This window comes from Mandrillus leucophaeus, unplaced genomic scaffold (assembly GCF_000951045.1).
Source record: "Mandrillus leucophaeus isolate KB7577 unplaced genomic scaffold, Mleu.le_1.0 Scaffold2, whole genome shotgun sequence".
Classification (NCBI taxonomy): Eukaryota; Metazoa; Chordata; class Mammalia; order Primates; family Cercopithecidae; genus Mandrillus; species Mandrillus leucophaeus.
The window spans coordinates 12,515,530-12,527,192 of record NW_012102031.1 but is presented as its reverse complement, the minus strand read 5'-3'; the positions used below and the strand labels follow the sequence as shown (position 1 = coordinate 12,527,192).

The 11,663-nt window shown below is 49.2% G+C and overlaps 1 protein-coding gene across 3 annotated transcripts in view; it reads right to left on the bottom strand.

Moving 5' to 3' along the window:
- Positions 1-970: 970 nt before the first annotated feature.
- PATZ1 (POZ (BTB) and AT hook containing zinc finger 1) overlaps positions 971-11,663 on the bottom strand; it is a 20,836-nt gene continuing 10,143 nt past the window's right edge. The window contains exons 3-5 of one of the 3 annotated variants that reach the window (XM_011979021.1): positions 10,777-10,948; positions 3,954-4,091; positions 971-2,474 (exon numbers count right to left, since the gene is read on the bottom strand). In XM_011979021.1, the coding sequence (XP_011834411.1) occupies positions 2,056-2,474; positions 3,954-4,091; positions 10,777-10,948 (729 nt within the window). In that variant the 3' untranslated portion in view covers positions 971-2,055. The remainder of the gene's footprint in view (positions 2,475-3,953; positions 4,092-10,776; positions 10,949-11,663) is intronic. The other 2 variants (XM_011979025.1, XM_011979023.1) reach the window with 2 other exon arrangements.

The window sequence follows — 11,663 nt, the reverse complement described above, 5'->3', positions numbered from 1 at the left end:
GCGTAAACCCGGGAGGCGGAGCTTGCAGTGAGCTGAGATCCGGCCACTGCACTCCAGTCTGGGCGACAGAGCGAGACTCCATCTCGGAAAAAAAAAAAAAGAACAAAGTAATTCTGATACCAATGTGAGTCTAAAAATTTTTGTACTGTTTGTTCCCTTAGGTCTGTTTTTCTGTCCCTTACCATTGTTTTTCTTCTTGCTTGGAGGTTAAATGCTGTCTCTATCCTTTTAGGGGTTTTCCTCTTCCCTGAGATTTCTCAAGATGCCCAGGGTGCCTTAAGTCTGCCTGCCCCTCTTGTTCCTCATTCTTATTCCCATTAATTCTCCATTGTGCTTACTTCTTGCCTCCTGTTTGTTGTTTTTTCCCTCTTTTCTTCATACATTCACCATTAACGGTGCACCAACCTTTTACTTAACATCAGGTAGATAACATGGTGGGGAAGACAAGTTGCTGAGCTTAGAGCCCCTTGGCCATGAGGAGTCCCTGCCACATCCCTCCTCAGGTGCTAGCTGGGTAGGCCATGTCAGATCCCCTCTATAAGTCTTCCCTCCCAGAGCCCCAACCCCACTTCATACCTCCCTGGTCCACCCTACTCACCCTCCTGCTGTCACTGTCCCCTCACCTTGCCCAGTTTTTCTCCTGGTGTTTCTCATTATCTGAACTCATATTTAAGTTGTCTGTCTCTCCCATTAAGCCTCACAGTGGTGTCTTGTTCACCACCATACCCCAAGAGCATGAAACCAGGCCTGGCACACAAGTAGTAAAGACAAGCAATGGATATTTGTTGAACAAATGAGTGAATTCTGGCATTCTAAGTCTTCAGTGGGACCATCCACCTGTCAATCCCAGTGGAACTGGTACAATGAAGTAGAAAAGGGGTCTCCTGGGATCCCACTCCCACCCCAGGTGCTGCCCACCTCTGGGTCCCAAAGACCCCCACAGCTGAAAAACTGGACTCAAGGGAGCAGATAGAGTAATGTACTAACATTTTTAATACAGTCTGATCAGATCAATTCACATCACAAGGTCAACCTGGGCTTGCTCACATGTGACACAACTGAGGTACACAATGTCCCTACCTGCTGGCTGTCCCACCTTCCTGGCTCCCAATTGCATTGAAACCCCCTACTTCCCTGACCAGACTGGCATTTTTTAAAATTTTGCATAAAACTATTTCTTCCATAGACTTCAAACAATCAACTAGCCAAGTTAATTATGGTACATCTAAACAAAGTTTAATACTAACCCTAATGTGTGACTGCGGTTTACAAAGAGCTCTGTATCACCTGGGATAGCTTTCAGTAGCAATTCACTACAACTGGTCCTAAAAAATAATAACAATAATAATAATAATTAGAGAATTAAAACCCAACAGCATGTTGAATGGTTAAAATCACATAAGAACTGAAATTTGGGGTGGGGGTGTCCTCAATAGCTGAGCTTGTCCTAGCAGTGAAAATGCTCACCTCCAAGCAGGGCTCAGGAGTCTGGAGCCCTCCAGACAGAGGGCGGAGCTCAGGGGGGCTCTTGGAGGACACTCACCCCATGGTCCATGGGATGCTTCTGGCTTCCTTAAAAACAGTTGGGCATCCGCATTGTATAAGTGGGTGGAGACCCTAGTGTGGTTCTTTTGAAGGATATGGGAAGGGAGGATTAGGAACTACAGAAGTGGGAGGGGACCAAAATCACTGAGGTCCCAGAATACCATAGATTTGGGTATAGGATTGGGGTCACTAAGAATTGAGCACCAGGAATTCCAGCTTCTTCCCATTAGAGAAACTGGGACTGGTTTTGCCTTGGAGGCCTATGTAGTGTTTTCTGCCCCTGTCCCATACCAAGTCTCATTGATATTTCTGTAGAATATCAGATGAAAATCTATTTCTAAAGACCATTGGGAGAATGGGTGGTAGAGAAGGAGTTGGGTGGGGTTGGGGGGCAGTTAAAAATGAATAAAAATCTCTCAGCTACAGAACCCAAACATCACTTCCCTCCGCATTCACAGCATTTCCCAGCAGTCCCCAAATGGCTGTTGCCGTGGGGACAGAGCAGCTGCCTCATTTCCCTTCAGGCCCCATGGGCTGCTGGTCAACCTCAGGATCTACTAAAGATGACGCAAATGCCGACTGAACAATCTGAAACCCAAAGGACTCGAGGAGAGACATGTTCTGCTGAGGAGAGAAAGGTGAGCCAAGGGCAGGGCCCAGGTCCCCCAGGGGGCCCCCAAGAGCCCGGACATGCACCTTCTGGATGTGTTTGTTCAAGTAGGACTTAGAGCGGAAGAAGCTCCCACATTCGGGGCATGGGTACTTCTTCTCCCCATCAGACTCCATTTTGTTCTTGGGAACTGCCATGTCGCAGGAGAAAGAGCCATTGGCACTCTGCTTCTCCGGCGTCTTCAGGTCGCTGGCATCTGAGAGGTCACCATAGGAGTCAGAGCTCTCAATCGGATCCTGATGTGAGCATTTCTGGCCTTCTACAAAAAAACAAAATACAGGAGAGAGATGAGGCCAGGCTCTGGAGATGCCCCCTCCTGGAGGGGTCATGAGGGGCCAGCTCACAGACCTGTGGAGGGCAGCTGTTGGCCAGCCACTGTCCTGGCAGAACCCACGAAGGGTCAGCTGGTCAGTCTGGGAGACTGGAGTGCCTACAGGGGTGAAATGGCAGGGCCCTAGGGCTGCCAGCCTCCCTTGCTGTGGACTCTTCATGCAGCTGCACGTGTACTGCTCACCGTCATCTCAGCCTGCTTCAAGGAAGGGATACAGAGAGGGCAACTCTGCTACTGCTGCCCAGAACAACTCAAAGACCCCCAACTTCTAGGCACTCTTTTGGGTGCCTCTGGGGGTAAAATTGGTATTCTGATGATGCCGAGCCAGTGTGACAGTGGCTTCGCCTCCTGCACCAGACTAGCTGCACTGTAGCAAGCCAGGCAGAACCACAGCCATCAGGTCCTTAACCTGGGTAGACCCCATCAATGGCTCAGACAGAAGCCAATCCTTTTCCTAATGCTGCAAACATGAGCCCTGTTCTTACCACCTTCCTTCTGCCAAAACCCTTCCAGGGCCAAGCAGCCAAAGGACAGAGATTGAAAGCAACTCTGTACTTCTCAGTCGGCTGGGTGTCCCCACCCTAGGCCCCAGACAAGCTGGGCCAAGAGACAACCCTGGCTGCTCTGCCTTGCCGGGCCCACACTGAGTCCTCCACCAATCAGCAGCTTCCTGCCTGGGTCCAGAGCGACGTGCCGGGAAGGGAGGTCTGTGATGGGAGCATGGAGCATGCCATCTCTGCTATTTCTACCATCTGCCAAGCCCCTGGCCTCATCCCCAAGGCAACAACAACGTGACATACAACAAAACAACCTGAATCAACAAGTGAAGGTGGGCCTGGGGAGCTCTCTCTGCAAACCAACTCCCAAGTCAGAGGAGTCAGATAGCTCATTATTGCCATGCATCTCACAACCATAGCCAGAGGCTCTCCAGAAAGGGCCACTCACAGTAATCAACCACCCCTATTGTGAGACAAGCCAGACATTGGCTCCCACCGGCCCACTGGGTCAAAAGAGGAGAAAGCATTCAGCCGCAGCTCCACACCATCCTAAAGGGCAGCAGGCAGTGACAGGCCCATAGTGGCTCATCATGCGGGGCTCTTCTTCTGCCCAGGGCCCGGGGCATCCCTGCAGGGCTCCAGACAGTGGGGGCTGGCCAGGAGGAAGGGAGAAGGGCTGGGGAAGAGGAGGCGGAGGCTGGATCTCGGCAGTGCCCTAAAGCCTCACTCACTGCCCTGGAGTGAGATACCCACTGTGACTTTTGTCCTGGAGGCCACTGCCACTCAGATCTCTGAGTCTCCTCAAGGCAGCCAGAAAGTCGGCAGCCTTCCCGCCTCCCCACGCCCAGCCCAGCGCCCCCACAACACAGTCTGCGCAGAGAAGCAAAGTGCAGAGCAAGGGGTCGCTTGCCTTTGTTGCCATAGGTCCTGGCGCAGTGGAACGCTGCTCCCCCATTCAGGATGGGCTCCTGGTGCCTGGAGACCTGGGGAAGGGGAACACCGTGGTGGGTTTTAACATGGACCTTTAAGTAGGAGGCAGAGGAGAAACCTAAACAAGACAAAAGGAGATGAGATCCCACGGCCAGCAAGAGATACCTCTCTCCTTCCCCCACTCCTCTCCTCTGGCCGCTCTGGCTAGCATTCCCAGGTCAGCTGCACCTAGAAGGGGCCCCCTCCTTGGCTCAAAAATGGCTGCAACCATATGAGCCACATGGCTCAGGATGGAGGGTGGCACTGTCCACAAATCGGCTTCTCTGCAGAGCCCACTCTGCAAGGCTGCGGTGAGGGGCCGAGGCTGGCCGCCTGGTGGGATGGCCTGAGATCCTGCTCCTGCTAGGGCCAGAGGCCAACTGCCTCTAGGGTTGCTTGGTGCCTCAGTAACAGGTGGTTTGAGTGGATGTCTCCTGCAGGAACCACGACTAGAAATGTGGTTAGACAAGAATTTGGGGCTCCAGGGAAGTCACAGGATTCTAGCCAGCAGGATGCCTGCTTAATCCTTATAAAAGGAAACTGGACAACAAACGAGATGGAGGTAAAATGAAATCCCAAAGGAATGCCTCCAAGGATCCCGTCTTCTACCTGTCAGGAGATGTTCTATTTTTCTAACTTCCCCACCTTCAGCATAACAGGATTTAGTAACTGTTTAGATCTTTTGAAGAACAAAGACAAAAATAGGAAGTTCTGTCAGAGGAGTGCAGTCATCTCTTATTCATGGTAGTGTTTTGGTTCGATTCTGGAGCATCCACCAGGTTCACATACAGGAGAAGAAACAGGGATGATCTCTGTCTTTATTTTGGGGGAGGACAATCCAGCCGTCTTGGAACTGTTCCTGCCCACCTTCCAGATGCTTCGGTCAGTCTGAGCCACAAGATATCTCAGGCTGGGAAGAGTAGATCTTGGGCCAACTTCCACAGCAGCCATGTGTCCAAGGATACAGAATCAGGCAGGCCGATAAAAGGATTTTGACTTGAGTTTCTCAGGAAGGAGGTATGCCATCGAACCCCACTGTAGTCAAGGATCAGAAGGTGCTTTTAGCAGGAACTGAAGCTTTTTAGTATAAGGCCCACTTAGGGTGCCAGCACCCTGACAGTGTCGCTTTAATCCACTTCAGATCTGGTTGACTCATTATTTTTCGATTCACTTTCAAAATTACACAGTCACAGGATAACAGTGAGATCCACTGCTAAAGGGTCAGAGGCTGAAGAGTACTGTGTAATGTCTGCACTAGATTTGTTTTAAAAAAAAGTCTGAATTGGCATGGCATTTTGAATGCTGCTGGAACTGTAATAAAGATTCACCTTTAGTAAGTGCTGATGGCACACCAGGGCCCAGCACACCATATGCACTATTCTATAGAATTTGCCCAACACCTTTTGTGCTACAGATTACTATTATACCCATTTTACAGAAAAAGAAATTAAGAGGCTTCGTGAGGTTAGGGAGGCCGAGGCGGGCGGATCACGAGGTCAGGAGATCAGGACCATCCTGGCTAACACAGTGAAACCCTGTCTCTACTAAAAATATAAAAAATTAGCTGTTGTGGTGGCGGGCGCCTGTAGTCCCAGCTACTTGGGAGGCTGAGGCAGGAGAATGGCGTGAACCCGGAAGGCAGATGAGATCATGCTACTGTACTCCAGCCTAGGCAATAGAGCGAGACTCCATCTCAAAAAAAAAAAAAAAAAATCGCCAGGTGCGGTGGTTCACACCTGTAATCTCAGCACTTTGGGAGGCCAAGGCGGGTGGATCACCAGGTCAGGAGATTGAGACCATCCTGGCTAACACGGTGAAACCCCATCTCTACTAAAAATACAAAAAATTAGCCGGGCGTGGTGGTGGGCGAGACTCTGTCTCAAAAAAAAAAAAAAAAAAAGAGGCTTGGTGAGGTTAAGTAACCTGGTCACACATACAGCTACTAAGTGGCAGAGCCTGGACTCCAACCCCAGGATCATGTGCCACCAGAACTTGGCCCTTAGCTACTGGGCAGATGCTTTAACCCACTTATGCCTCATGTTCCATTATTGGAACGCTAACCCAGGAGTTTTTTATATCCTACTGCTCAAGATCATCGCTAAAGTCTGATTTTTCACAAAAAAAGTTTGTAACCTTTAGCATAAATGGGTTAATTGGTTCCTCTGTCTTAGCCCTGAGCCCTAGAAATATCCAGTGGACTTTTACAATAGGTTTCATTATCACCATTTATACTCAGGTATTTTTCTGCCATAATGGTATGTTAGAATGGAAGCTGCTGGAAAAACTGGGCTGGCCTGTGGAAACTTCATGTAACAAGTTTTTCTCTGACAGCAGCAGTTAGTGGTTCTGAAACGTGGGATTGGGCCAATTTTCCTTCCTTTCCCAATACAGCTACTTCAAAGATCTGTCTAGACCAGATGCTGGTGTCCTGCCCTGCCTGGTAGAGCAAGTTGTCCTGTGCTGTGACCGAAGTGTCTGCCTGAGGCTGATCATGCGTATAGACTGGTGTAAAAGGGTCCCATGTAGACATCCCTAAGAGGGAGGCTGTAGTCAGGTGTGAGGAGACAAGGCGAATGGGAAAGAGGCTGTTAGCCCTGCCCCTGGGGGTGGTACTGTAGAGTCCCCCAAAACAAAGCAGAACCAGGAGATATTGGCTCCCACCAATCAGTACAAGATATCAGAACTTTCTGATAACTTTAGAAGGTAATTTTTTCCTTTGGTTTTTAATCCCTTGTGGGGTCTTTAAAATAGCATGAAGCTCTCTCCCCGTGATTAACCACAGCAGGTCTGCTGCAATCAAAAGGGGACAGAAAGGAGCAGGAGAGCACCAGGAATTACGTTTACTCCTTACTGGGAGAACTATACCAAGAGAACACAGCAGATGCTCAATCAAATCTTGCTGAGTTTGGCTGGGCGCAGTGGCTCATGCCTGTAATCCCAGCACTTTGGGAGGCCAAGGCGAGCAGATCACCTGAGGTCGGGAGTTCCAGACCAGCCTGACCAACATAGAGACAAACCCCGTCTCTACTAAAATACAAAATTAGCCGGACGTGGTGGTACATGTCTGTCATCAAAGCTACTAGGGAGGCTGAGGAAGGAGAACTGCTTGAACCCGGGAGGCAGAGGTTGTGGTGAGCCAGGATCGCGCCATTGCACTCCAGTCTGGGTAACAAGAGTAAAACTCTGTCTTGCTGAGTTTTCCTGAAAAACAGTCTGAGAAACACATGGCTGAGTCCTCTTGACTTTACCCCAGCTGCAGACTGTACTATCTATAGCAAAACCACATGGCGAGGTGGTAGGAGTGGATCCACAGCTGCCACTTAAAGCCTAGAATTTAAACACAGAGCAACTCAGCAGCCAAGTGTTAGGATGAAACAGAAGCTAAGCTTCTGAGCAGAATACGTCTTTGAAACCAGACATATTTAGCTGGAATTCTAAACTTACCCACCCATTCACCACTGATTAACCAAGAGCCAAAGAGGCAGCTTGATCCAGCCATCCACGCAATGGAGATGCTGAGCACACATGTGACTGTCACTATAACCAGCAAGCCACTGGCCCTTTTACTCCAGAGATGATGGTCTTACTAGCAAAAGGCCACTGCTCCTCAGTTGCGTTTTCTTGCCTGGTGTGCCTGCACTTGGCACTCCAGAAGCAAATGATCCTTTGGCAGTTTCCACATCCATGCAGGGGTTGGGGACTGCTTTCTCCTTGTCCAAACCCTGAAGGGGCCATTCCCAACTGCACTGTGTTGGAGTGGGCCCACGTAGCTTGATGTGAGTCCAGGGGAACGGCAGGTTCTCTGCATCCATCCACTTGTGTGCTTACCTCTGACTGGGGAGAAGGCTTCCTCTACGTTTCAAGCAATGATGTTTGCATTCAAATGTCTCTGTCAAAGGCAGATTCCTGATAATCTATTCCTCTTCCCCATACCAGCACATAGACATATATACAAAGATCCTGCTACAGAAACTTTAAAGGAAGAAAATCACGGTGATCAGCCAGGGCCTTCTCCCTTTTCCACTGTTCAACTCAACTGATTTCCTCAACTCAAAAATGTGGGAACAAGCTTTTCTAGCCATAATACTCCCTCCACTGCAAATGATCTTCCTCTACAAATAGTATCATACACATCCTGATATGTCTCTATGACAAAGCCAGAGTCATCTGTCTCATCAACTTCCATCTGACTCACGTGTGAGGCTGCAGGAGTCAGGCTGCCTTTCCTCTTTGCCATTCTTCACAGCCAGGAGTCGTTTTTGTGGCAAAAACTAAAAAAGACAGGTCTATAGGTAGATACTTAAGTCAACTGTTTAAGAAGTGTTGGGACTGAAGGATCTGAGGGCACCTGGAAGTTCACCTGATTCAATCTTAACTGTTCTGACATTCAGCCTTTGTTTGAACGCATGCAGAGATAAGAACATTCATTTATTTGTGCAACCTCCCTGTAGGTATAGGCTTGGTGGCAGGAGGGCAAAGGAGGACACAGAGCTCTCTACATTTTGATTCCAATGTCTCAATGTTTTTGGTGCTCAGAAACAACTTTATCCTCTTCCTTTTTTTTTTTTTTTTTTTTTGGTCTCTTCCTATTTCTGCCAAGGAATGAGTCCAGGAGTAGAATCCTGCTCCTTCTCTTCTGATAAACACTGCAATTGTTTTCTCTTCCTTCTGAGTACCCAGCATGGGTTGGACCAGCACCTTCTTTAGTCTTGTTGCAGGAAACGGACTTCCCACTCTGGCTCTGGGATCCAGACCCAGTCTTGGCTTTTCTGAGAAAAAGTAGACTCTGGCTTACTCTTCTGGATTCTCCATTCCAGTCATGTAGCTTATGGCTGTTGCCCAAGTTCTCTTTACCAGCCCTTGGAAAAGAAATCCTGATGTACAATAGTTGTTGGCTTTGCCACATCAGCTGCCTCCTAACTAGGCCAACTTTCCCACTGTCCCTGTTGCTCTCAGTTTTTCTTTCCTCCTGAGCTGGGCTCCCAAGGGCTGTGGCCCTGGGTCTCCTGTCCAGTTCCTGCCCTACTCCACCATCTGGTCTGGGCTTTCTGAGTTTTATCATGAGTACCCTTCTCCACTCAGCAGTTTTCAGCCTCTGGTCTCTGACCCCAGTTCTTGCACTGGGAACTTCCACATTGAAAACTTGACAAAATGCCTGCCTATAGCATGTTATAGCAGGTTTTGAGTTATCTGGGGGAGCTGTCAAGAAGCCAGGTTAGGATGAAGCAAGACAAGAAACAGTATTATTTCTGGGGCTGGGGCAGCCCCAGTCAAGACGGTCAGCCACAGCCCGATAATTCTCCCTGCAACCTAGAGGAAGGTTAAGCCCAACACTTGCAACCTGGAGGAAGCTCCTGTCAGAAATGGGCTCTACTGACATGTCAGAAAACAGAACAGACAGCTTAAGAGATCTTCACTACTACTTCCCTGCTTTCACAGCAGGTGTCCTGGTAGTACAAACCCCAGGTGTGAAGCTGCAAGGAGGGATCCAGTTCCAGGACACCAAGAACACCCAGCTACTCAGCAATCTCCTTCCACTGTGAACCTCAGGGCACGTGAACACAGCACAGGCACCCAACAATTCCGCCAAGGCCTGCAGGAGTGTTGTGCCTGGTCCAACCCAGAGTGTCAACAAGCACGTCTTTCCCAATATTGTTACAAAGTGCAAGGATAGAGTCTCCCAAGTGTGCAGCTCCTTTCACCTACCTTGTCTCTTGGGATCCTCATGATAACCCTGAGAGGTGGGAAAGGGGGCTATTCTTAACCCCATTTGAGAGATGAAGAAACTCAAGCTTAGAGAGGGAATGGGAGAACTTGAGGCCACCTAGTGAGAGGCTGGGACTAAACCCTGGGTCTCTTGACTCCTGGTTCAGTGCTCAACCCACTAAGCAGCCTTTCAGAAGCATTGGGACAAGCAAGAATGCCCCAGGAGATAAGGACATCCCAGTGCTCCCCACTGGCCAAAGCAAAGCACACCATGCAGAAGCATCCTCACGTTCACAGATAGCTGCTCCGACCTCCTTTAGCACAGACACAGCGCAAGCCTCCACTGATGCTGTGCTTGCAAAACACAAATATCTAGCACTTCCAACAGCCAACTAGACCCGGCAGAACCTTGGAGACAGGCTTGACTTCACCCAACACAATACCACTGCCACAGAGTTAAGACACTACCTAGGCCCACCTTGTCCTCAAGCATGCTACCCTGCTCAGAGCACCTTCTACTTTCCTCTCTCATCAAGGACACAAACCTGAATTTGGCCTCTCTTCTGACCACTTGTGCTACAAAGTGTCTGCTCCTTGTTTATCTCCAGACTCAACCTCTTCCCTAGCTGCTGAATTTCATATGCCAGTGAATCAATCAGCAAAAGCTCTCAAGCCGGACCAACCTCTTTTTCTCCCACTTTGGGACCTACTAACTCCCCCACCAACCTCAGTGGTTCAGTGGTGTCTGCAAAATGCATCCATCCTGCCACCTGAGTAGCAGGTGAGAGTTATGGGCCCAAGCTTGGGAAGAACCTCTCTCCTTCTGTTCTGACCTGCTGGTCTCCTGGAACTTCCCATTCTAAGCACCACAAGCTTCTTGGGAAGGAAGGGGTAGCAAATAGCTAGCTGGGTGATGAAGGTGTTTATCATTCAGTGGGAAGTGGGGGGGCAGGCTGTGCAAAGAGTGGAGTCTGAGGCAGGGTGATTGAGACACCCCTAGGCCTCCCATACACGCTCAGGCCCATCCTCTGGAAGTGAGGAAACAGTGGGCACATTACCTCGGTTACAGATACTGCAGAAGTTGCTGGGCCCCTCACTGTGCTTCTTCAGGTGGTCTGCCATGTATGCTGCCCGCAAGTACTTCCCACACACCTGGCAGGGCACCTTGTCTTCATGACAGGCCAGGTGGGAGCGCAGACGGTCTCGGGTGGCAAAAGAAGCATTGCAGGTCTGAAGGCAGAAAAGAAAATGGGATGAGGTGAAACCCAGCACGCCAGACATGACTCCCCACCAAGTGCACCATGAAGCAAAGGCAATTTCTGGCCATCACGTGACCTCCCTTTATAAAGAGAGCTTTAGAGTTTGGCTCAGGCTCTCTACCCAGAATGCCAAGAGGCTGTTCTTATTTCCCATAGTGCCTCCTTACGGGACAGTTGAGTGGGAATCACTGGTACTAACTAAATGACTACTGGAAATGTGCCCAGGACATGGCAAGCTAAGCTCTATACCCCTCTACACAATGAAGAGTTACACATTTGCTCCTTAGACATTAAGAACTGACTTTAGGTGCATTAGCTATAATGCATAGAATTACATTTACATGAATTTACAGATGAGTTATTGGCATATAAACCAGCCTTACTGTTCTCTATCCCTGGGTTTCCCCTAGTTGTTTTATACAAAGAATTCTATTTATTCATTTTATTCAAAAGTGACATTAGTCTTGGCCAGGGAAATGGAAAGGAAAGGCAGGACAAAGCGCACAGATAAATCTTCGTAAATTTTCATGAGTTTGAATTGAAAAAGCAGCCCAGGCCGGGCGCGGTGGCTCAAGCCTGTAATCCCAGCACTTTGGGAGGCTGAGGCGGGTGGGTCACGAGGTCAGGAGATCGAGACCATCCTGGCTAACATGGTGAAACCCCGTCTCTACTGAAAAATACAAAAA